This window comes from Fusarium solani (assembly GCF_023522795.1).
Source record: "Fusarium solani strain SB1 chromosome Unknown bctg00000009, whole genome shotgun sequence".
NCBI lineage: Eukaryota > Fungi > Ascomycota > Sordariomycetes > Hypocreales > Nectriaceae > Fusarium > Fusarium solani.
This window is the reverse complement of record NW_027072144.1, coordinates 751815-777308: the sequence shown is the minus strand read 5'-3', so window position 1 is coordinate 777308 and position 25494 is coordinate 751815. Positions and strand designations below refer to the sequence as shown.

The window sequence follows — 25494 nt, the reverse complement described above, 5'->3', positions numbered from 1 at the left end:
CTTTTAATCTTAAGATCCTTGACCCACACGTGACACCCCACATATTCAACAATAATGGCCCCAGCCCGCTGAGGCGAGCCGGTGTTACATCCTATCACCAATCAAGCATGATCCGGTGGTCATCATCATCTGAGGTTTGTCCTCGGGGCGGAATAAATTTCATTCATTCATACATCTGACGTTCTCACTCGTCGACCTCTCCGTCTAAGCCTGAGCCATGGGGATCCTTACTCGACTCGGCCTCAGGCGCAGCAGCATCTGGGAGCCATACACTATTCTGGACTACCTGTTATCGTCGCCGCTTGTCTATTTCAGCATAAAGTTCTACTACTTCATTCTGTTCCTTCGAGCATGCCCAGTCTATCCTCCCAAGGATAAGCCCGCTCTCCGTGTTGAGATCCGTTGTTTTGACGGATCAATGGCTATTCCGATCCATTGGTGGCTGGGATGTGGACGTCTTGTCTATAGCTTCCGCTGGTTAGAGCTAGCCTTTCTTTAACAAAAAATACAACATGCTCATTTCAACAATTCTTCCTCTCTTATAAAGCTCTCTAACAATAACCACAGTATGCTATTAAGCAGGCACTCGATGCGATGCAAACCACTTCTCAGCAAACTTGACTGCCTGCGACAGGGAGAACAACCAACACTCTGCTCCACCAATCTTACCATTGGTGAGGCCGGTTTCAGCGACAAAATCCTTCCCTAGCTCGAGAAAATCGTCGTTACTCACAGCGACGTCCAACACCGTCATCCATGTCCGCTTTCCGTCCACCAGAGCCGCAAACGAGTTATCAGCCTTTCGTGAATTGATTCTATACTCGGCCAGATGAAAACACGTGCAAACGTCGAACCCAACTCCCAAGAGTAGAACTTTCGCATCCACGTCTTCCAATCGTGTTAGGGGGCTCTCGTCACCGAACAGGCTATCCAGTGCATGCGCCTCCGTAACAACTTTCGAATTCGCACCAATCGCACTGAACGATGTCTGAGGATGCATACTCCTCACTGCACCTGGCCAAGTTCGGACCGTTTCCGATACAACACCCATACACTCGGTTCGACTGGTTCGCACGTCGAATACAGGCATAGTATCTCGAATAGTCTGCCACCATGCTTGGGGAACAGGCGGGTTAACCCACCCTGCTGGGTCTGAGTTGCTACCGGTATGCGTGGGAACGACTAGAGTGCCTTGGGGAGCGAGGACATCGAGAAGAGAGTGGACAAGGGTTTCGGCTCCACCATTAATCCAGCCAATACGACTGAGAGAGGAATGGACGAGAACTGTCTCCCCTGGGCTGAGGCCGAGACTGCGAAGGTTGTTGGCCAGGGAGGACCTGGTGCAGAGCGGCCCTTTGGGGAGTGACGGATGCATGGCTACAACATGAGCTGGAGTTGCGTAATGAATATTTACAACCGTTATTAAACAATGTTGAATCTTCAGGCTAGATACATTTTCAGGACTGAAGCAGGTATCAACAGATAGGTAGTTGGACCAACGTCAAGAATATAAAGGGAGTAGTTTTATTGGGGTCGCCTCACGTGATGACCACACTGCACAATAGACTTCCCGGCTCGGAAGGTTCACTGAGGGGTTCTCTTCCCTCCTGCAACTGCCTCACGGGGAGTCAATTGCTCGCCTCGGCAGGTGTCTCGTCATCTCTCACGCAGTCAAGACTCGACTTTCAGTCTCCAAGTCATTCTCTCGCAACTATAGCACTAACAAGGCTGCATATACCCCCCTTTCCGCCCCCTCCCCCCCGCTGTGCGATGACGCCCTCCAGCGAGTCCATCACCGTCGCGCCCGCCCCACAGGACTCCGCATGGCCTCCACCCCACATCTGGGAGACCATGAGCGCCGCAGACCGCGCCAGCTGGCTAGGTCAAATACAGCGGGACAGGGCCAGGCGTCTGGAATTAGATATAGCCGAGACCGACCTCCGCCGGAGGAGGCCTCAGGGGGACCTGCAAATCGACGAGGATAACCAAGAGGAATACCGTGAGCCACCCCCTGAAGTGAAACCACTCATCGACATGTTCCCGGGTGTCTCCGCCGCCCTCCTTACTCGCATCTTCGAGAGGAAGCTGAAGGCAACCGAACTCATACGCCTTAAAGAAAAATCGGTCACCGATCTAGATCAGGAAGACAGGGTCTTCAAGATGACCGAGTCAGGAGGGGCAGTAGGCTTCAAGAAGACAGCGCCATCGCTCAAGGACTGGGGCCCCAACCCCCAAATATGGACCGGCTGCTTCCTCACCTACCTGGCAGCCATAGGATACCTCTTCGGCGACAAGTACCCTAAGGCGGTCCCCAATATGCTCATGTTCATGAGGCAGATCCTGGACTTTGCTCAGACCTATCACTGGTCGGAAGCGGTACTCCCGCTTGCTCTTAACTTTCATCAATATATACTGGATAAGGGAGAGCTGTCGACGGATAGCTACCTGGTCACGGCCCAATTCCGCGAGAAATACCTCCGCCACAACCTCACCCTGCCAGCCAAGTCACCACCGCATTCCCCAGCAGCCCGACCCCGACAGGCGAGACGGGCCAGATCTTCAAACAGTGAGACAGAGGTTTGCGACAAATTCAACACGACAGGGTGCCTCTGGGAAGGCTGCAAGAGACGTCACGAGTGCACGGTATGCGGTTTAGGCGACCACGGTGCCTCGTCCTGCCGCAAGAAGAAATAGCAAGCCAGCCGAGCGGTGAGGAGAGGCCCTAACGAAAACAACGGGATAGCCTCCTACCTACCAGCGACAGGCGCGATACCGTGTGGTCAGCCGGCGAGGCCTAACACAGCCACCCAGTACCCCGTCTTCAACCCAGAACTCCCGAAACTAGAGTTCTCTCCTTCACCACTACACACGCAAAGCTGGAGCAACTTCCTCCGCTACTACCCCGGAAACCTCGGGCCCACCCTCGTGGGCATCCTAACGCACGGTGTCCAGATAGGCTACAGAGGCAAGAGGCAGTCTTACCATTCCACCAACCACCACATACACGAACCCAACATTATCACGGAAAAGTTAGCAGAGGATCTTAGGCTCTGTCGGGTTAGATTGACCTCTGAACCTTCCTTCATCTCGCCGCTTGGGTTAGTTCCTAAACAGGATGGGGGATGGCGCCGCATCCACGACCTATCATGGCCCCCTGACCGAGGCGTCAACCAGGGTATACCAGACAGCTGGTCAACCATCGAGTATATGAATATCGACGATATATACGACCAGGTTGTGCAGGCCGGCCCAGGCTGCACAATCATCAAAAGGGACATCAAGGACGCTTTCCGAATAGTCCCCGTTGCTGAGGATAACCAGCACCTCCTAGCCTTTCGGTGGAACGATTCCACCTACGTCGAGTGCTGCCTCCCATTTGGCCTGGCAACAGCCCCATTTCTATTCAACCTCTTTGCGGAGGCTCTCCACTGGATACTCCAGTGCCTCCTCCCTGCATTCTACATGAACCATTACCTAGACGACTTCATCGCCATCACAAGATCGCCCTCAGTGTCCGACCCTGCGGGTGCCTTCGACGAGGTCTATAACATGGTAACCGACCGCCTAGGCATCCCTCGCAACACCAAAAAGGACGAGCAAGGGACATGCGTCGCGGTCCTAGGTATCCAAATCGACTCCATTGCGATGGAAGCTCGCCTGCCACCAGAGAAGTTGTGCCGCGCCACATTGGACGCCGCAGCTGCCCTGAACGCAGCGAGTCTCAGCCTCAAGCAAACCGAGAGTCTTACAGGCTTACTAGCCTTCTGCTCAAGAGTCGTCCGGCTAGGAAGAACAAGGCTGCAGTCTCTATACACCTTCCAAGCCGCCTTCCCACGTGGGAAGAGCGCGCGCCGCCGTATCCCCTACGAGGTACGTGACGATTTGGAATGGTGGAGGGACTCCTTGTCTCTCTTCAACGGCGTACTCCTAATCGACCCCTGCCGCCGCCACATCACGCATCTATACACAGATGCCTCCACCACAGGCCAGGGGCTCTTCTTCTTTTCTTCCAAGTCCACATCGGACTGCTGGCTGGCCCATTGCCACCAGCTTCATGCAAGCAATGCTGCCACATTGGCCCTTGCTCAAGACGCACATGCGCACATCAACACCAACGAAGTAGACGCCATCCTACAAGGCTTCCTACTCTTCAGCCAACATTGGCTTCATCACACCCTCGTGGTCCACACGGACAGCTCTACAGCGCACACAGGACTCAGTAAAGGCTTCCTTCATGGTCCGCCCAATGCACCTCTGAAGAGCCTGCTTATCCTAGCCGCGGCGAGGGACATCCAAATCGTGCCACATTGGCTACCCTCCGGGGAAAACACATTAGCAGACGCGCTCTCGCGTAGTAACCTTCAACAGATTGCTAACATTTGCCCTCACTGGCAGGACCTCTCGGTATTGAACCGCCCGCGTGGTTCTCCTCACGAGCTCATCAGCTCAACGCAGGCCACCTGAAGCTGCTCTGGAACGGGCTCGGCGCCAACACGCGCTCCGTGTACCTCTCTGCCCAGCGCAACTACGAGAGGCACTGCGCGCTACAAAACTTGCCAGCGTGGCCAGCTTCGAGGCACTCGCTGATCTCGTGGCTAACCTCACGACTCCTTGGCAATTCCGGCCAGAAATCAGTCAAGCCGGACACGGCCCTGGCAGACTTAGCCGCCCTCCGGGCCTACCACATTGATAACTTTCTTGATGATAACCTCTTTGATAACAAGCACTTCCGCCGTCTCATCGATGGCGCGAGAAGACTCAGCCCAACGGCCAAAGTACGAGTCAGAAAGCCGATTTCGCGTGAGGCCATCACAGCGCTATCCGCGGGCTTAGACACACTTCCGCTACAGCCCTCGCAGATGACCGCTGACCTCAGGGATGATCTGAACTTCGCAGCCGCCTGCCGGGTGGCATTTGCTGGATTCCTCCGCGTCGGAGAATTCACATACAAGAGAGAAGACGTTGGCACACCTTCCATCTTCTTAGCAACGAAACTGACGCGCTCAGACATCAGATTCTCGTCTTCGTCCGACCATGCCCAACTCACACTCAAGAGGAGTAAGACGGACCGCCGCCACGAAGGAGTGCAGATCATCCTCGCGAGAACAGGAGACGGAGCATGCCCAGTCGACGCGCTTCAAAAGCTGCTGCTCCTCGACCCCAAGGAGCACGACGCCCCGTTATTCTCCTTCCACGGAAGACCATTCAGTCGCAGCAACTTCCTATCTACCCTCTCTACCAAACCGAGAACTCTTGGGTTACAAACGGACGGGTACTCAGGCCACAGCTTTCGGAAAGGTGCAGCGCAACATGCGCACGATAGTGGGATTCTCAACGACCAGATTCAGATGCTCGGGAGATGGACCTCGGAGGCATTCAGAGTTTATTTCACGACGAACGCGTCAGTCTTGTATCAGCTCAACCACCAGTTCCAGACGGGCTCGCCGGCGCCGCTGTCTCTGGTTCAACCACCGTCCCCTCCACCATCCTAGTTTGGCCCGGGTCATTTGGGCCCTCTCTAACGCTGCGGTCTAACGCGCTTACGCATAAGACCGCAGTGACAGGTGACCCGTTGCGGCCAAACTACACACACTCTGTCCCTCTTGACTGCGTGAGGTCACCAATAAAGCTGTTAACTATTTGGGTATCTATTAAATGTAACTAATTTAGCTACCTATGTGACATAAGAAAAGTGGTCGCCGTCTGACTCATAGTAGCCACCGACCGACTCACTACCACCTGTACCCGTTGACCCTCGGGCCCCCATGAGTCAACGGGTAATAAAAAAAAAAAAAAAACACTGTATGCAGCTGATGGATGGAGCATCTTGTCGGAAAGCACGTGTGGCACCAAGATGACTACAATTGTGTTGTTGTTCTTGAGTTCAATCTGACTGTCTGAGGTCATCGCCGCTTATGATACGCAGCTCCCCCTCCTTCTTGCCTAATTGGGCCAATTTCCTTCTTCGGGTTCCACGTGAGCTTGTTGCGTACAGGGCCCAATTCAACACATCTACCAATCGGATAAATCCACCAACTAATCTTTCAAACACTAACAAGGTCCCCTTAATAATATTTTGATGTCTACTTAATAAGTCAATCAAAACGCGACTCACGAATTTACCATTAATTCTTAGCGCTTTTAAATAGTTCATGAGACCAAGGCCATACCGATGGAGATGTTGGCTTATGTTTCACTTGATGATGTGGTCTTGAACATTTCGATCTAAGGCTGAAACACCTCTGCAATTGCTACAATCGCAATTATGGCCCAATCTTTTGCCCTGTGGCTGAGCGGTTGGGTGCGACCGTTACATAGTTTGCTAGATATTCACTTAAGATTATTCCGCGCGATCTTGATGTGTAATATGTCGAGGCTTCTAGCTTATAATATCATTTCTAAGCTTGTAGTAGAACGTATTCCAAAAGCGAGCGGGCCACTATCCCCTCGATTGTGTTGAGGCTCCAGAAGGTATTCCGCCCCACATCACCCCTGTCACATGATTGGTACATGCGGGGAACCTAACGATGCATCATCAATCATTGTCGCACTGAGCGTGCTAAAAGGATCAAGGGTCAGGTAAACGATAATGAGCAGCAGCAGTGTGTTGATTGATTGTTGTCTGAAGTTGTCTCTTTGTGCGGGTACTCCATCCCGCAGAGCTACTTATAGCATACGGCTAGATTACTAACGCACTTGTTTCATGAGGCCGTGAAGATCATGCCTACCCTGCGACACAACCCCCCCCCCCCCAGATTTCACTCTGTATCAGATGAGGTCTGAATGTCATCTTCATCAGCATCTTCCCCTGAAGCATATTCTGGATCAACTCGCGATGAGATATCAACCAGACCTAGTTGCTTGACGAAGTGAGAATGCTTTTCTGCTGAATGAGGTTTTGTGAAGCCATCTGCGGGCATGTCTGTTGTTGGAACCCATTGTACTGTAAATTTGCCGTCTCGATGGACCTGTCTTAGCCAGAAGTTGTGGATGTCGACGTGTCTCAACTTCGATGTCAGTTGTGGTCTCTCTTTCTGGACCAGTCCCACTGTTTGTTGATTGTCACAGAGGATGCGTGATTGGTGTTCCGGATCGAACTGTATCTGTTCGAACAGTCGGTATAGAGCTATTGTCTCCCTCGCTGTATGAGATAGCGATAAGAGCTCCGCTTCAGTTGTTGACGTGGTTACAGTCTTCTGCTTCGAAGACTGCCACATGATAGCTCCGCTAAACAACTTCATGAGGTAGCCCTGGGTGGATTTTCGAGTCTCTGGATCATCCGCGAACGATGCGTCGCTTGACTGCTGTAGCACCTCATCATCGCCTGTCTCTATCTCTGCAGCTTTATCTACAGAGCCTGAGAAGTCGATGGCATAGTACTGTGTGGTCCGGAGATATGAGAGAACTCGGTTTGCATACCGCAGGTGCTCAGGTGAAGGGTTCATGGCTTGCTGGCTTAACTGGCTGGCTGCATAGGAGACATCTGGTCTTGATACCACTGCTGCGTACAGAATTGATCCTACCTTTTCTTGCATCTCCGTGATCTGTTGTATAGTGGCCTGTCCTTCGAAAGGTTGGGGACGATACGATGAAGTGAGAGGAGTTGCCGTTCTCATTGACTGATCAATCCCGAACTTGACACAGAGTTTGTCGATATATCCATCTTGGCAGATCCAGAACTTCTTGGCTTTGATGTCTCGAAGGATTCTGATGTTGAGGAAGGAGATTGCTTCGCCCAAATCCTTGATCCCGTATTTGCTGTGTACTGCTGCTTTGAATTCGTTGACTTGTTGAAGGTATTCAGGTTGTGCGATGATGAGGAGATCATCCACGTAAAGAAACAGAATGAGTTGAGTCTCATTGTTGATGAGGGTACAAGGTTCATCTGGGCAATATTCAAATCCCAGATCTTTGAGGAACGATACAAGCTCATTGAACCAGAGCTTTGGTGACTTACGCAGACCGTAGAGCGCTTTGAGCAGTCTCCAGACCTTTCCTGATTGACCATATGCCGGTGGGCATGTGGTGTAGACCTCCTCGTCCATGTCAGCGTTGACGAAGGCGTTCTTGAAGTCAACTCGATGACATATCAGCCCAAACGCACAGACGAGAGCCATCAGAATCCGGAAGCTTCGATAAGCACCGGTTGCTGCGTAGATATCTTCACCAGAGTGGTGTTGAAGATCACCTCTGACACAGATGCGGGCTTTGTGACGAATGAGATAACCTGCATCGTCCAGTTTGTAGGTAAAGACCCATTTGACTGGCAGGATTTGTTTGCCTTCTGGACAATCAACTAGCTGGAAGGATCCTTTCTCCTCGAGGGACTTGATCTCGGCACCTGCGGCTCGTTTGAAGCCTTGTCTCTCAGGATGTCGCTTCAGTTGATGCCAAAAATCAGGCGGTGGTAACAAGTCCCTCCGATGAGTTCGGATTGACCGCGCTGTTGCGAAAGCGTGGGCGATCTGTTGTCCCAGCTTAGCGCGTTCCAATCGTAGGGCGTATGCCTGTCTTCGCGCTCGCTTCTGAACTCGATGCAGAGTGGAGCGTGGTCTGAGTGTTTCGATTGTATCTTGACCTCTCTGAGACAGTTTGATGTTCCTCCCAGATGTTGTTCGAAGGTTCTGGAGCACTACAGCGTCCGTTATCTTTTCCTTTCTGGGTACCTCTGGCCTTGACACGTTTGTCTGAGGACGCGGTGATGCTTGATGGAGAGCTTCTGGGTTCGAAGGCTGTGGCGGTGGCGATTCGTCCACAGGCGCTTCGACCTGTATCTCCCCTACTGTTGCTCGTTCAGGCGATTCTTGCGGCGTAAGAAGAGGCCGTGGTGGAGGTGGCTCTGCTTCTGTTTGCATCGGAACAGGAACCGATGTTGCTGCATCTTCCATAATGAGCAATGGTTCGATATCATCTTCGTCTAGATCAACTTCATTGATCGTGATCGCGAGAGCCTGTCCTGATTCGGGGAGAGTTGTAGCAAGCTGTGGATCGTACATAACTTTCTCGTCAACTTGAACATCCCGAGATACAATGACACGATCAAGGTGTGGGATCCAAACTTTATGGATGTTGGTTGCGTCGAATCCGACAAGCCATCCCATGAGCGCGTTCTCTTGTAATTTTGCTCTGGCTGGACGAGCCTTCTTGTTCTTGATCAAGACATAGGCAAGAGAGCCAATGATTTTGAGATGAGAGATGTTTGGTTTTCGGCCGTGGACCATTTCGTATGGAGTTCGCCATTGTTTTCGTTGAACTGGGATGCGATTGAGGAGGCGAGTGGCATGAGCAACGATCTAGAGCCAGAGCTTCTGAGGTAGATTGCCCTGTATTCGTAGCTTGCGAGCGATCGTCATGATCACCCCCAGAACGTTCGGCAGGACCGTTCTGATCTGGCGTATCTGGCGGAGATGGGTTGAAGGTAATTCCCTTCATTGCGATGAAATTCTTCCACTTCTTCCCAGACCTTTCTCGCCATCTGATTGGATGTATCGCGTAGTGAAACCCCAGTTGTCATTTGTTATGGCCAAAAACTCCTGTGTTACAGACAGAAGTTCATCTTGATTCTTGTTTGGAAGATTGAAGGAGATATAATAAGCTGAGTAGTCGCAATAGAAGTGAGCGACCCAGGTGTTCGCGTTGAATGCCTCCTCAATGTCGATAAGATCAAGGTGTATCTTCTTGAAGGGGTAAGTTCCTCTCCACGTTGGCATGCGGGAGATTTGCTGATGCGCTTGTCCGAGTTGACATTCAGTGTTGGAATAATTGGGAGCTTCCCCCTCACTTCAGGGTCACATCACAGAGTCCTAGATTGAAAGTTGAAAGTCCTAGATGGAATCGCATGGGATATAAACCCCTAGGGAGCTCTCACCATGACAATAACAATAATAACCTTGATTTTATCAATCACACCCAGCATCACTGCGCAATTCAACAACAAAGGATCGCTCGATGCTCTCGGCCTTGATGGAAAGACCTGACGTCGGACCTCGCGGTCTAGGTCACGATCTTGTCCTCGGCAATAGCAGTACAGACAGTTCAGGAAAGGACGTCATTATCAGCCCAGCCGCAGATGAGCGAAAGATATCTGCCACCCTGGATATGTTCGATCGAGTGATGGATCGGTGCGAGGAGACAGCAAGAAAGACCAGCCGGGGCATCCTCTGCTGGTTGCGGAGCAATCGAGCGTTGTCGTGCTACCCAAAGCCATTTACGTTCGTGAGCAGCCCCTCGACCACGAAGGTGTATCGCCTTTGGTTCAAGAGATGCCTTGCTCTGACGCTGCGAGTCTATCGTATGGACTCAGCCAATCGAGTGAAGTTCATCGGGTCCCGCCTCAGCAAGAAGCAGCTACGACACTTGGAGCTAGTATGGAACCATGCCTACTGGGCGAGTCAATTGGCAGATGCAGGCGACGCTGGAGCAGTAGATGAACAAGCAGTTCTCAGCTCTGCTAGGGAGAATCGCGGTCCTCTTGAAATGGATGGTGACATGGCGAGTGTTAATGGCGACGGCGGTGAGGAAAGGTGGACAGATGATGACGATGATAGTGATGTTGACGAAGATGACGACTACGACTACGACTACGACATGACGAGGAGGAGGAGGAGGAGGATGCCGCCGAAGAGACCCAAGAAGATGCGGCAGACAATGCCGATGCATTGATCAGAAGTCGGACGGGAACCACGAATTCTTCGAAAGAGGACCAACTGGCAGAGCTGCTAGAATACTTATTTGGGCTGGCTATATCCCTCTGCACTCAGACTCTAATCAATAGCCAGCCGAGCTCGACAATCTTAATCTATGCTAGCGGAATCCTTGGCTTCTCTTCTACTTCGAAAGTCTTTCTCCCCACCCGATCTTTTACGAAATACTTATATGGATTGATATATATCCAGCGGCTCATCTTCCTCGAACTCGCTCTTCCTCTACGTCGTTATACAAGGCTCGGGATTGCTCAACGGCCGCGCATCAACCAGCTTCAGCGGCTTGAGGCCGTACGACGGTCCTATATGGTAAACGGCGCTCAGTCGCCTTTCGAGGAGATGATGAGTCTGCGGAACTACGGCCGCGTCTTGGCTCGAACAGACAGCCCTGCATTGCTCTTCCGCTGGAGTGACGATGCCCAAACCATATTCCACGCTATCATATTTTACCCGCCTCAAACTAGACGCTGAATCTGTAATAAAACTACTACGCATGGAACCCAAGCGTACAGTAGGGTATTTAAATTCATCTTACCTATACATTAATAAGTTTTTATTCCTTATTGTTGTTATATTCGTCTTGCAAGTTGTTGACCTTGTTGTCGACTTAATTACTGCAACCAATTAGAATTTAGCGGTCAAGATGTGGCCGTTTTTGGAAAGGTGGGACTGAAACTCAGCCAATCATGAATTTCGCGGTCACAATCCATCCATTTTCAGAAGCGTAGAGCTACTAACGTGGAGACCCCACCTTTGGCCAGCACCCCCCTTTAGCCACATCATCATAGACTTCATCCTTGGCGATGCGAATAATTGAGTCGGCCACAGAATTATCATTTTACGTCGTATGAAGCTCAAAAATATATCATTATAATCGGAAATGGATAAAGAACGTGAATATCGAATTTCTTGCGCTCTCAAAGACCTCAAACACGCTCCGCTCGTGCAAGTTGCTTCTACGCACGCCATCTCACGCGGGAGTCTTCGCAACCGCAAAAAAGGCGGCACCAACGCTCGCGATGCTCAAATTCCGGCTCAAAAGTTAAATCCGGACCAAGAGAAGAATCTAGTCAGTTGGATTCTGAACGAAGAAGCTGCTGGCCGTGGCCAAAGCAAGGCAAATATACGCAAGTTTGCGGACCTCATACCCAAGCACGATGGACGAGACGAACACGTCGGCCACAACTGGGTCAACCGCTTTATTGCGCGCCATAAGGACGTCAAAATGAAGCCATCACGACCTACAGACGCTGTACGAGCGAATGAGACTACGGAGGAGCAGTTACAGCGCTTTTTTCGACTCCTAGAGCACCAAATCGAGGATAAGGATATCGACTGGATCACGTTGCATAATATCGACGAACATGGAGTTGCTGAACGGGAGACTGAGGCCGGAAGAGTCGTAGGGACTTCCTTTACATCCTTTGCAACTGTCTCGACGAGCGATTCTCGTACCTGGGTCTCGATAATCGAGTGTATTTCAGCTTGTGGCACCAGTACGACGCCGGTGGTGATTTTCACCGGTCAGAACCTTCAGGGCCAGTGGTTTGACCCTCCGTGGCCGGATTGGAAGTACGACTGCACATCTACAGGCTGGTCGAATAGCCTAATCTTCAGGAAATGGTTCGTCGAGGTATTTCTGCCGGAAACAGAGCCTGCTCCCGGGAAATGGCGACTCCTTATTCTCGACGGCCACACCTCTCATGTGACAGTAGAGATAATGTTCCTGGCTTGGTTAAATAAGGTACAGCTTCTTTACTTACCGCCACACTCGTCTCATACCACACAACCTCTCGACGTTGGGATCTTTGCGGTTCTTAAGCGATTTTTTCACCAGGAGACCGAGAAGTATGCAACCTTCGCAGCCAGGTCTCCCATTCAGAAACGACGCTTCATACACTCTTATGAAATAGCTCGAAAGAAAGCCCTGACCGAGAGGAACATCCGGCACTCATTCCGGGGCTCAGGAATTTATCCTATCGACGTTGAGAAGCCGATGAAGCAGGTTGTCAGACTTGCGTATTGTGATATAACGTGCTAAAGTGATATTCATATTCATATTCACATATTCGCAAAAAGTGTGCTAGAATATCACCCTAGCACTTTAGCACGATTGATATCACTATAGCACTTTAGCACGATTGATATCACTATAGCACTTTAGCACGATTGATATCACTATAGCACTCTAGCACGATTGATATCACCCTAGCACTTTAGCACGATTGATATCACTATGGCACTCTAGCACGATTGATATCACTATAGCACTTTAGAACAATTGGTATCACTATAGCACTTTAGAACAATTGGTATCACTATAGTACTTTACCACCTATGCTGTCAGACATCCGCAAATCAATCAAAATTAACATCAGAGTCTTCATCGCCGCCACTGTCAAAACCCGTATCAGTAATTACACCCATACCACCATGAACAGTCTTCTGGATATGGCCTTCACGCAGCCAGTTACCTATACACTCAACCTTCTCAAGATTCTCGCAGGTCATTCGTTCTCTATCCCAGGAGAGAGTACGTCGACCACCAGAGAAAGCAGATTCCGGATCAGCTGATTCAGGCGCGATTGAGAGGATATCAATAGCCATTCGACTTAGCTGAGGATAAGTCTTCCGCTGATCCTTATGACACCACCATTGAAGTGGTGATCCACTTATTTTGATGGGTGTTGCCTTGATAAAGTCTTCAAGATCGTCCATACTATCACCCCGATCCTCGGTGACTTCCAACTCTTCAAGTAAAGCGTCCCACTCGTTCGGCTGCCACTTTTGCGAAGCAGATACCTCATCAACCGACTCTGCAGGTCCAGTCTCAGGCTGAGTTTTGTACTCTTCTTCCCAAATTGTACGGACACCAGCAATGGCGTTCTCGTGCCATGCCTCTGGCCAGTGGCGCTCAATGTACCTGATTCGCTTTGAAGGATCAAGAAGGAGGGCGGCAGCGTAAACAGGCGCATCTTCGGTCATAGTATAATACTTGTCGAGAATGAACCAGCCCATCTCAATTGAATGAAGGATACGGCGATCAAGCGTCTCTGGCTTCGAGTAATGTGCCTAAATTGGATAATTAGCCAAGTTAGGGTTTAGAGTCTCTCAAGTGACAGCAAACCTTGTTCTTTTCATAGTGGCGTAATAAACCATCCATAATTGTCAATATTTGCGACAAGGTAGAATTCTTACCCTCAGCCCATAAAGTTGCCGACGCGAATGGGTGGAGAAATCTATGTGTTTTTTCAAGGTAATCCCAATCTGATGAGTTGAGGATATTATCGTTGATCTCCTTATCGTAATCAAGCAAGAATTGCTTGATCTGTGATTGTCTTCGGATAAGATTATCGATCAGCTTATACCAAGAGTTCCATCGGGTGTCGTTATCGATCCCAAGCCGCAAGCTTACTCGATCCTCCCATAGATCACTGTGGATAGATGAATTTCGAAGCCAGACCGCAATGTTATGTAGTTTACGCATCGCCGGGATGGTTTGCCAGCCTCTGAATTTGTCATCCTTGAAATCGGGGGGCTTCCGAGCGGCCCTTTTAGCCTTTCCCTTCCATGTCTTACTGAAAGACTGTTCTTGCTGTCCCGAAGCTTCGGACCGCGATGTTGGCTCATTGGCGGATACATCATAGAGTGTAAAGTAGAATTGTTCGTACATCTCGGCGCCGGTTACGTCACTAGCAGCGGCAAGTGCTGCGCGTAAAGCTTCTTTCGAGGACGCAAGGAGAAAGGCTTGAAGGGAGAGATTTATGATATGAGCGATACATCGGATTCGACGCTGGTTGGGATGGAAAGATATCTAGATTCAGTTAACCAACTACCTATTAATCAACGTTCTAAATAACATACATCGTATTTATCCTGTAGCATCTGAGAGAGATGCTTTAAACAGGTATCGTTTGAAGTAGCATTATCGCCGGTATGATAGCCGATTTGCCTCGCAATACCGTATTCTTCGATTGCTTCCGCCATTAGAGTTGCTTGGCGCTCGCCACTGTGGCTGTATCGACATTCAGGCATGGCTAGCAGGGCCTTTTGAAGTCGATAGCCATTATCAACCCATCTAGCGCATACTGCTAAAATGCCATGCCGATGAGGCGATGTCCAGAGATCGGTCGAGAGATGGATCTTCGATACGGACGCCTGAAGCTTTGCTTTCAATTGGGATCGGTATAAGTCGAAAGTAGTGGTAATATGACGCATAGCTGCGTCGCGGGACGTGAGGAGAAGATCCTCAATAGCCGGATTGCATGCCAATATGATATCCTGCATCTCATCCCATTTCACCGCGGAGAATGGTAAACGACGGCGTGTGAGAAGACCGACAATCGATTCTATATATTGCTGTCGGTTAAAGACGCGGCGTAAAGTGGTATCTGATGGCCGACTCTGAAAAAAATTGTCCATCCGAGGCTGCTTTGACGGCCGGGTAATAATATCTGAGTCGTGCTCGTCTACGGTACTGGCCCCCGTCTGAAGAATAGAGGCATGCTTCCTTTTCGCGTGGTAAATAGCATTGCCACGCTTTCCATTTGACCATGGACTATCTGGGGGACAATGAAGGCATTCATACATAACACGACCAGACGTCTTTCGTTTGCCAGATGGGCCTAGTTTGGCCTTCTCTGGATGAGCGGTGCGGAAAATGACGTCGAAGCTAGATGATTCGAAGGGCAGATCATCGGGTGATGCTCTAGTCTGTGATCGAGTAAGGGCATCAGTGATAATTTTTGAAGATGAACTCATAATTCAATATTGAAAATCGAGGCAGCAGACTGTCGGACAGGGCGCTCTCACCAGGTAACTCATAATCTAAAGAGGATCGGAATGATTGTCTTCTGTCTCTTTCTCATCATGGTTGTTCTTGCTCTCCTCCTTCTTATAGGTAAAGAGGCGAGGCTATGATACTAGACCTGCTGACCCTGCAACAGACCTGCAACACTGTTCTGACGATTCACATGTAATCGTGAGACACCCGTTTCCTGTGGCTGCCTATGCAACACTATCATCTATGCCACTTCTCCAACACCAGGAATGGACATCTTACGAACGGGAATCGAATTGATAGATTCATTCGATGCCAAGTCTTACGAATATCGAATCGAATTTCTTGGCGTTCGATTCGATGTCGAATCGAACGGGCCCAAACGTTCGATCTCAATCGATCGATTCGGTCGAACGAGTGTGAACGCGTCAACCCACCCCTGACGCTACCTGACGCGATCGAGCTTGATTTGGTGTCTTGAATCTGTGGATGTGCTAAGATATGTTAGTGTATACATCTAAACCGCCGAGACTTACACGTCAGAATAGGTATCGTGCAACTGCAGCATTCATGCTTCCCCGCAACCCATAAACGACTGCTTTCCAAAATTTCAACGGTAATTTATTGAATGAGACCATTTCCCAATTCCCATGAGGACTATGTCCAGCGTGGGAGAGGTTGAAAAGCGAATCCTCGTGGCCATGAAATGCGACTAGTGCTGTTTAGGGGGTACTTGCGCAAGTATGGGGCAATACGTGAGCACCCTGGTATCTTTCTAGCACTGAGGTATAGGGTAGGTCCGTCTTGCAAAAACTCACACGATGAACTTCGACATATGCTGATTTGCCGTAGATTGGAGGCAATGCAAACAGAAACTGGTCCGTTTAGATATCTCCCGTCAGGAGCTTTCGATCGGTGCCAGTGTTCTCACGGTCAGAAGACCATTTCGACCTTGGAGTCTCACATGCCTCCTGTATCCTCAACCGTCCCGTACGAGGTTACTGACTTTGTTCAGAGGCAACGCGGAAGGAAATGTCCCGTTGTGCGCCTCGATGGTCTGTGCACGATGACACAAGCCAATAGGGGTGCTGCAAAAGCTTATTACAGTAGATCCAACAAAAGTAGATAAGATTAGATGGCGTTATCAGATAAGGGTGCTGCAGGGGTAGTCACGGGCGATAGCATTTTAGCTATCGTGATATCACATTTAGCTGAAAAAAAGTGTGATATATATTCACGGTGATATATATCACTTTAGCACTTTAGCACAGTGTGATATCACTTTAGCATATCACAATACGCAAGTCTGTACAGACATACCTTTGCTGGGTCTCCGCCTTCATTTTGGGGGTAGCATAGATGGAACCGGTCTTTTGCCGGGTGGTGTGTGGTGTGCATGTGTTGAAATATAAGACCCAACAGGCTCCTAGGTCCTAACCCTTTTTGTTTCAACAGCATGTAGGAATTGGCCCATGGTTCTTGGATGGCTAGGATGTCGAATTTTATTACCCTTGGATCCCGTATGAGGGTAGCTATGGTGATGTCTCTTGATTTCCTGACGTTGTATTGTAGTATTGAGAGCAATTCCATGTGTTTTATTCGCGTCGACGTCTATGTTGTCCGCTTGGTAGGTGCTGTGTAATCCTGCCGAGTTTGCATCGAGGACTTCTAGTGCCCTTCTAGATGGCGTTATGATTCTTTGGGGCCGTTGGCTGCCTGTATTGACTGTGTTTATGTTTTTGACCTCGTTTGGGGCGACTGCGTTGCCTCTAGGATTGGCTCTTTTTGCCCTCTCTTCGTCGGTGACCTACTTCTTCCTTGCCGGCTCTGCTGACTGCGGTCGGGTGAAAGAGATGGTGCTCCTTCCCGGATGATTTGTCCGGTTGGTTCCTCCTGAGCTCTCACAGTTGGGTTCGCCTAGCTGGCTGCCATGCTGCTTTGTGGCTCTAGGTGGTACCTAGGACGTGCTTCATAGGCGGCCTTGACCTTGGCCATCTCATCCTTCCTGATCGCACACTGATTGCTCCAGGCCTCATGTTGGCCTTTGCAGTTAGCGCATTTTCTGGGCTCGCTCTTGTCGGGCTTGACAGGGCATTCGCGGGACGCATGTTCTTGAGCGCAGTAGCCGCATCTCGTTGTTGCCTTGCACTGGGTTCCTATGTGGCCGTATGCTTGGCAGCCAAAGCATTGCCTCAGTCGGCACGACCTGTCGTACAGCTCGCACTGAAATGCTTCCCCTTGCCAGATCAGACCCTCGACTATGATCTTGTTGGCATCTTGGGGCCTCGTGAACTCAATGACAATAGAGGAGGCACTCTTTGTTGCAGAAGTTCTCGTGAGCCATCCGATATATTTTATCCCGGCGCTCGGGATGAACGGTCTGTTCTCCTGGACAATGATGTCTCTGATGTCCTCAAATTGGTTCACATCCATCAAGCTGGTACAGATGCCGTGTACAAGAACTCCGTATGTTGGAATGCGCACTGCGGCTCCATTGTCGAGCCTGCGCTCCCAGTCCTCAGCGAACTGTCGGAGTACCTTCCATGTCAGAGGTCGTAGCCGTCTTGATGCTAAGGTCACCGCTTTTGAATTGGCTAGTTGACACCGTCTTGATGTTCTCTATGTGCTCGTTTCCACTTTGTTCTATAGCACGGTCTACGTGTGCTTTCAGGCTACGGGGGTTCATCGCCCGTAGGCTAGCTATGGTGAGTGGGTTCCGAATGTTTACGATGATCTCACGGAGCACTTGCGCGGGCGGCGCCTTGAGCTGGTTCAATGGGTTATGTATGCTAGTGGCTAGCCCATTCCCGGCTGTTACAGATGCGTAAGTCCGTAGCGGGCTCGGTCGGTTATGCTGGTCCGCGTTCTTGATATCTCTCACCATCGTGATGACTGTTCTGCCAATATCGGTCGATTCTCTGGCTGCCGCTTTCGTCTCGTTCTGTGCTTCATGGCTCTCGCGTATTCCTTCCAATGCCTGTTGGCTCGTGTTCGTTACCTGTTTGAGTTCCGTCTTGATGTCGTTGAGAGCCTGCGTCGTGCTTTCCGCCGCGATCTTCGATTCGGTTCTCGCCATTTGGAGCGCGTCACGTACGGTGTCGAGGTCTGGGATATTGTGGATCTTGTTGACGAGGGATAGTGCGCCCATGGCCATGACTTTGACCAGGCCTTGGGGAACGGGTTGGTCTCTCGCGCGTTCGATGCACAGGAGGGCGTCCCTGAGGTATTTGCCGAGTTGTGTGGCGTGCTCGCGGAATTCGGCGGGCCAGGCCACCTCTTGGGGCCACGAGGTCGCCATGTGTCAGACAACTGGCTCCACAGGGATCATTGATGGCACCAGTCAATTGATGAGAATTATCTAAAGAACAAAAGAAATCGAACAGCCATGAGTTCGGGCACAGGTATTTAAGCTCATATCGTCAGGATTGGAACCCTTGATGCGACAAGCCGGATATGAAACCGGGTACACGACCCCAAAGTACGGGCCGCGTTTCATATCCCGTCGCACGAACTTAGTTGTATATACGACACTGTTACCAAGAGAAAGGCGATTGCACAAGCGGCAGCCGTACCAAGTCTGCTTACGAATCTTTACAATCTTTACAATCTTTTTGAGGGACGTAGAGGTCGGTGCGACCGTGGGCGCGGTGTCGCGAAATGGACGCGACTGCTGACGAGATCCTGGTGCGAGGCGGAGATTCAATCACCGTGGCGCGTCGGTCCTCGAGACCAGTGAAACCGACTGCAAAACTACAGGAAAGGCTACAGGCGATTGAGAAGAGGAATGATACAGTGAGGAGGAACGGGCCACAACAGCCGCGGGATGGTGAAAATGAAGGTGAGACTGGATTGGTCGACGGGGCCAGAGAAACGCAGACGACGGAAGGCGCGACGGGCAACCACGCGTCGCCCATGCAGATCATGTTCCGAGCGATGCTCCAGGAGACGTCGACCCATTTGATGAGTGAGCAGAGGAAGATGCTAGAGAGGCTCTGGGACGCGTTGATGGAGAACCAGCGAACGGCAACGCGGATGATGAGCGAACAGCTGGAGATGATACGCCAACTCCAGCAGGAAATCCAGACGATCAAGGCCCAGGCAGCCGAGGAATTGAAGAAGGCGGACGAGCTCAGACGCTCGCACGAACAAGCCACCAGGCAGCTCAAAGCCATGCGTGAACAGGCTGCAAGAGACCTTGAGCAGATGCGAGAGCAAGTTATGAAAGAGCTAGGGAGAACACAACCCCAGACGGCAGAGGAGTTGAAACAAGTGAAAGAAGAAATGAAACAGGTGAAGGAACAGCTAAACACGATGGCCGACAGCATCTCCAGCAGTGCTCAGATGAGCCCACAGCCATCGTATGCAGACGTAGCCCGCACCCCGCCTACGAGCCAGCCAAGCAATGTCCGCACACTATCGTCCATGCGCACGACCCCATCCTCATTCACGGATACCTTGTTCTGCACCATCGACACCTCGCGGGTCAGCGAAGAGGACAGAGGCAAGGCGCAAGTTGGAGAAGTTCGTCAAGCGATCGAAGAGAAGGTGCGGGCCAGGGAAGGCCAACAGAGCTGGCGGTGCGCAGCCGTGGTGAAAGACGCGAGGAACGCAGACCGCATCAAGGTGATCTGCCGGGATGAAGCAGAGATGCAGCTTGTCAGGGAGGTGGCAGAGAAGACGGTGGTCAAGGGCGCAAGAGTCCTCAGGGACCAACTGTACCCGGTCAAGGTCGACGGCGCAAATAGGACTGCGGTGCTGGACTCGTACGGCAATGTGCTGCCAGGTGCGGCGGAGGCACTAGGGAAGGAAAACGAGGTGACGATCGCCAAGATGCACTGGCTCAGCGACAAGGTAAATGGTAAGATGTACGGCTCGATGGTGATCTACGTCACCAAAGCGAGTGATGCGCGACGGCTGCTCGAAGAGAGGTATTTTCACCTTGCGGGAGAGTCGGCCAGCACCAACGTCTTTGAGCGGCGCCAAGGCCCGGCTCAGTGCTACAACTGCTGGGAGATTGGCCATAAAGCTTTCGCATGCAGCAAGGCGCAACGATGCGGCAAGTGCGCGGAGACGGGCCATCGACACCGAGACTGCCAGGCGGTCGAGCCAAAGTGCATTCTCTGTGGAGGGCCACACGAGTCGCTCAGCCGAAACTGTCGGATGCGACAACTGCATATGACTGATGGCCACTAACCTCCAGATCCTACAGCTCAACGTGCGGAAGAGAGATGTGGTGCAGCTGAGCATGATGAACGATAGGGACTTGCAGGACTATGCAGTACTGGCGGTGGCCGAGCCATACGCGCTGAACATCGATAGGACGCTGATGACGACACCGAACCACCACAGGAACTGGACGAGATTCGTACCATCAAAGAGACACGAGACGCAGTGGCCGATCCGGAGTATGCTCTGGATACGCAGCGATCTAGAGACTGAGCAGGTGCCCATCCCTTCGGCTGACCTGACCGGGGCGATACTTAGATGGCCCGACCGAGAAGTCTTGGTGGTGTCAGTGTACGTGGCAGGAAAAGATGAAGACGCTTTGCGCTCTACCATGAGACAGTTGCACACGACAATCACAAGTTTTCGCAACAGCACGGGGAAAAGAACGGACGTTATCCTGGCCGGCGACTTCAACCGCCACGACCAGCTCTGGGGAGGTGATGAGGTGACAGGCAGGAGGCAAGGCGAAGCGAGCCCGATCATCGACCTCATGGACGAGCATGGCTTGCTCAGCCTCCTACCACGAGGGACGAAGACGTGGGAAGGAGCGGACTGCGAGAGCACGATCGACCTGATGCTTGCATCGACCGAGCTAGCAGATGAGATGGTCCATTGCGGCATCCACCCGACCGAACACGGATCAGACCACAGGGCAATCCAAACCGAGTTTGACCTCACAACGCCTGAGAGGACAGCGAGCCCGAGGCTGCTGTTCAAAAACGCACCGTGGAATGCAATCAGGGAGAGAGTGAACGATAAGCTCGCACCACTCCCGTGGAACGGCGGAGTCCAGACGCAGACGGACAGGTTGATGGAGGTGGTCCTCGATGCGATCGACAAACTAGTTCCACGAGCAAAGCCGTCACCATACGCAAAGAGATGGTGGACAACCGATCTCACGAGGCTTCGTAGAACGTACACGCTCTGGAGGAACCTGGCAAGGGCCCGGCGTCGGGCCGGTCAGCGAAGCGAGAACCTAGAAAACCGAGCCAAGGAAGCGGCCAAAGAGTACCATGACGCCATTAGAAGACAAAAGAAGGCGCACTGGGAAGACTTCCTCGCCGATGGGACCACCATCTGGCAAGCTGCCAAGTACCTGAAACCCGGAGACGAAATGAACGGCGATAAAGTGCCTCCGCTGAGAAGAGCAGACGGGACGACGACGCAGGACAAGGCCGAACAAGCGGAAGAGCTCCTCAGCGTCTTCTTCCCACCACTACCGGCCAGCATAGAAGATGAAGGCCCACGACCGCGGCGCAGGGAAGTAGCCATGCCGAACCTGACGATGGAGGAGGTCGAGGAGAAGGTCATGGAAGCCAAAGCGTGGAAAGCCCCCGGACAAGACGGGCTGCCGGCTATGGTGTGGAAGCAGCTGTGGCCGGTGGTGAAGGAGCGGGTGCTGCATCTGTTCCGTACATCACTAGGCGAAGGACAACTACCGGACCAGTGGAGGGCTACCAAGATCATCCCGCTCAAGAAACCAGGTAAAGATGACTACAAGAAGGCAAAATCGTGGAGACCGATCTCGCTGCTGTCGACACTAGGCAAGATTCTCGAAGCAGTAGTGGCGGACCGCATCTCGTACGCCGTCGAAACGTACGGACTGTTGCCCACCAACCACTTTGGTGCAAGAAAGCGGCGGTCGGCAGAGCAGGCACTGCTGCTCTTCCAGGAACAGGTCTACAAAGCATGGCGGAACCGCAAAGTGGTCAGCTTGGTCAGCTTTGACGTCAAGGGAGCCTACAACGGTGTGTTCAAGGACAGGCTGATGCAGAGGCTGGAAGCACGAGGCATCCCCAAGGGGCTTGTGAAGTGGATAGATGCGTTTTGCTCGAACCGCACGGCCACCATCATGGTGAACGGCTACACTTCTGAGCGACGGGAGCTGCCACAGGCCGGCCTTCCGCAAGGGTCGCCACTGTCGCCTGTGCTCTTCCTCTTCTTCAACGCAGACCTAGTGCAGAGCAGGATCGACTCGAAGGGCGGCTCGATCGCGTTCGTTGACGACTACTCAGCCTGGGTCACAGGGCCGACGGCGGAGGCGAACAGGGACGGCATACAGGCCATCATTGACCGAGCACTAGCGTGGGAGAGACGCAGTGGAGCGACGTTTGAATGTGACAAGACGGCTATCATCCACTTCACACGCGTCGCTGAACGCACCAGTGATGCGCCGTTCATAATCAATGGTGAGGAAGTCAAGCCGAAGCAGAAGGTCAAGATCTTGGGAGTGGTTATGGACACGAAGCTCAGGTTCAAGCAACATATAGCCGAGGCCGCTTCCAAAGGTCTCTCGGCAGCTATGTGTCTGAGGAGACTCAAGATGCTTCCACCGCACACTGCCAGACAGCTCTTCGTCGCCACCGTTGCTCCGGCCATGGACTACGCTTCTGTCGTGTGGTCGCATGCACGCGGAGAAAGAGAACTAACCTGGCTCAACAGGGCACAGAAAACAGGGGCACAGGCGATCACGGGCGCCTTTCGAACGGTGTCGACGGCAGTGGCTGAAGCGGAGGCTAGCATCCAGCCAATATGCGAGCGGCATGCTCAGGCCGGTACAAGGCTATACATCAACGTCCGAACTCTACCAAATACACACCCGCTGGCAACATTAAAAGTGTCAGTAAGCCGAAGATACATATCGCCGATGAAGAGACTGGCACTTGCACATACCGAGAGCGGAATCGAGCGAATGGAAACGATCCAAGCCTATGCGGTACCACCGTGGCACGGCCGCATGTCGCTGGTGTGCGAGGCTGATCGGGAAGCGGCGGTGGCAGCAGCCGAGAGTGCCGACGATATTGTCATTGCGACTAGTGCTTCCGACAGGGGAGGACTAGTAAGCATGGGAGGCGTCATCTGCCACAAATCGCCTGGCCGGGCAGATAAGGTAGTCGCCAGGTACGCGGTCACTCTCGGTTCGCGAGACGACCAGAACCCATACACGGCCGAGCTGGAGGCGATAGCAATGGCACTTCGATGTATGCCCGACGGACTTCGATACCGAGAGCTTACGGTATTATCAAGCAGCCAGTCATCCCTAAAGGCGATTGCACGACCACGACAGCAGTCAGGTCAGGGCACCATTCGGCAGATCTATGATCACATCGAACGACTGGGAAAAGCAAATAACAGGGTCAAGATGATGTGGATACCGTCTCGAAGCGATGACTTCACCATGGGCCACATAGCAAAGAGGCAAGCCCGAAGAGCAATCGCGGCAGAGCGCACACCGGAGTCGTTACCATACCAGGCTCGCTCCACCCGGACCAGATTGGCGAGGTTGCAACTGCGGCAGCAACGGGCACTGCCCGACAGAGTAGGCGGCTACTCCAAGAGGATCGACAAAGCTTTGCCAGGCAAACACACGGAAGCGCTATACGATGGACTAAAAAGAGGAGAAGCAGACGTGCTCTCGCAGCTCCGTACGGGAATGGCGAGGATCAACAGTTACCTGTGCAAGATAGGCGCGGTGGAGTCGGACATGTGTGACTGTGGACAAGCAGCCGAGACGATGGAACATTTTCTGTTCCGGTGCACAAAGTGGGAGGCAGAGCGTGAAGGCATGCGACAGGTTGGACAAAACATGATGGGAAACCTTTCGTTCTTTCTGGGAGGCAAGTCGACGTCGGATGGGCAGAAATGGGCACCTAACCTACAGGCGGTGCGGGCGACGGTCAAGTTTGCAACGGAGACGGGAAGACTGGGAGCGAATCGAGGGATATAACATACTAATCATCGAACCTAGGAGATACTAACATCCAACAGCCTCAGGTTGACAGACCATGCTTCAGCTGCTGAAGATAGGATGCTGAACACTTGGAGAAATCGGCCTTCAAGCAGGCCTGTCAAACAGAGTCAAGCGAGGCTGGAACAAAAAGAATCGGAGATAGTTGGGCTTTCTTTTGTGGTCAGGATCAACACGACGGAAGTGTAAATGGCTTAGCGTATCTAGCGGCCCTATGAGATTAGTTCTCCCGGGCGTAATAAAACATACTAATACTAAGAGAAAGGCGCTGGGTTAGGGTCATGGTCTGTGCGTGATAATCCATTTTAAGTGTTACGGCATTTGTTTGGCTAGTTTCTGAGCCGGAAGAGTGAAACTGTGTTAAAATTGAGGAGACTTTTTGACTGCTTTCGTCAAGAGTGGATTAGAAAAATTTCAGCTATTGGTTCAATATGGAGAGTAAGAAAGTCAATTCATCGAATGATGAACAGTTTCAAAGTCGAGTCACCAGATAGAAATTGCACCTCACATGACTGATAGCCATCAAGGTCATTCCCAAGTACCAAAGCTATAGTGAAGTGGCATTCCCATCCTTGTCCATCTCTAGGAGGAATAACACAAAGTGGAGGTGCGTTCAATTCCTTCCTAATGATGCAAATAGTGGATCATTATATTTTTATTCAGCATCCGTCTGCTGAATTGTCATAAATGGAACGCTCCAAAAGGCCACCCAGGAACTCGTTGCCAGATTCCTCTACCCTTGAACTTGTCAATTAGAGGATGCCAAGAACCATAACGCGTACCATTGGTCCTTTGGAAAAACGAAAGAGAGTATCTCGCTGTCATTCCTGTGCAAAGCGACGCATCCTGGTCCGGAAAACTTCGCTTTTGGAGCCGTCAGGATGTTTACGGCTAACGCAAAGCAATTAGTGCGAAAGAAACTTCCCCTGCAAGTATTGTATTCGAATACACAAGACATGTCAGCCCCAACAGCCGGTCTCTCATGAGGTGAAGTTTGTCGCGGTCACCGCGGAGCTTGCACATGTCGCTAGCACGGA

The 25494-nt window shown here is 51.6% G+C and overlaps 8 protein-coding genes across 8 annotated transcripts; 4 read left to right on the top strand and 4 right to left on the bottom strand.

Moving 5' to 3' along the window:
- Window positions 1-574: 574 nt before the first annotated feature.
- MRS44_013312 (uncharacterized protein) lies at window positions 575-1375 on the bottom strand (the record flags this gene model as incomplete). Its single annotated transcript, XM_065616790.1, has 1 exon — window positions 575-1375. One exon carries the CDS (start codon window positions 1373-1375, stop codon window positions 575-577), a length of 801 nt encoding a protein of 266 aa, XP_065472862.1.
- Window positions 1376-1770: 395 nt separating this feature from the next.
- Window positions 1771-5492, top strand: MRS44_013311 (uncharacterized protein; the record flags this gene model as incomplete). The annotated part of the gene is made up of 3 exons (XM_065616789.1): window positions 1771-2643; window positions 2812-4354; window positions 4396-5492. The coding sequence occupies 3 exons, from the start codon at window positions 1771-1773 to the stop codon at window positions 5490-5492; spliced, it is 3513 nt and encodes a 1170-aa protein (XP_065472861.1).
- Window positions 5493-6758: 1266 nt separating this feature from the next.
- MRS44_013310 (uncharacterized protein) lies at window positions 6759-9221 on the bottom strand (the record flags this gene model as incomplete). Its single annotated transcript, XM_065616788.1, has 1 exon — window positions 6759-9221. One exon carries the CDS (start codon window positions 9219-9221, stop codon window positions 6759-6761), a length of 2463 nt encoding a protein of 820 aa, XP_065472860.1.
- A 727-nt stretch (window positions 9222-9948) lies between these two features.
- MRS44_013309 (uncharacterized protein) lies at window positions 9949-10662 on the top strand (the record flags this gene model as incomplete). Its single annotated transcript, XM_065616787.1, has 1 exon — window positions 9949-10662. One exon carries the CDS (start codon window positions 9949-9951, stop codon window positions 10660-10662), a length of 714 nt encoding a protein of 237 aa, XP_065472859.1.
- Window positions 10663-11583: 921 nt separating this feature from the next.
- On the top strand, window positions 11584-12744 carry MRS44_013308 (uncharacterized protein; the record flags this gene model as incomplete). Its single annotated transcript, XM_065616786.1, has 1 exon — window positions 11584-12744. The coding sequence occupies one exon, from the start codon at window positions 11584-11586 to the stop codon at window positions 12742-12744; it is 1161 nt and encodes a 386-aa protein (XP_065472858.1).
- Window positions 12745-13061: 317 nt separating this feature from the next.
- Window positions 13062-15464, bottom strand: MRS44_013307 (uncharacterized protein; the record flags this gene model as incomplete). The annotated part of the gene is made up of 3 exons (XM_065616785.1): window positions 13062-13775; window positions 13831-14517; window positions 14568-15464. The coding sequence occupies 3 exons, from the start codon at window positions 15462-15464 to the stop codon at window positions 13062-13064; spliced, it is 2298 nt and encodes a 765-aa protein (XP_065472857.1).
- A 1936-nt stretch (window positions 15465-17400) lies between these two features.
- On the bottom strand, window positions 17401-18781 carry MRS44_013306 (uncharacterized protein; the record flags this gene model as incomplete). Its single annotated transcript, XM_046284483.2, has 2 exons — window positions 17401-17966; window positions 18022-18781. 2 exons carry the CDS (start codon window positions 18779-18781, stop codon window positions 17401-17403), a joined length of 1326 nt encoding a protein of 441 aa, XP_046128896.2.
- A 359-nt stretch (window positions 18782-19140) lies between these two features.
- MRS44_013305 (uncharacterized protein) lies at window positions 19141-24436 on the top strand (the record flags this gene model as incomplete). Its single annotated transcript, XM_065616784.1, has 3 exons — window positions 19141-20334; window positions 20381-20638; window positions 20684-24436. 3 exons carry the CDS (start codon window positions 19141-19143, stop codon window positions 24434-24436), a joined length of 5205 nt encoding a protein of 1734 aa, XP_065472856.1.
- Window positions 24437-25494: the final 1058 nt, after the last annotated feature.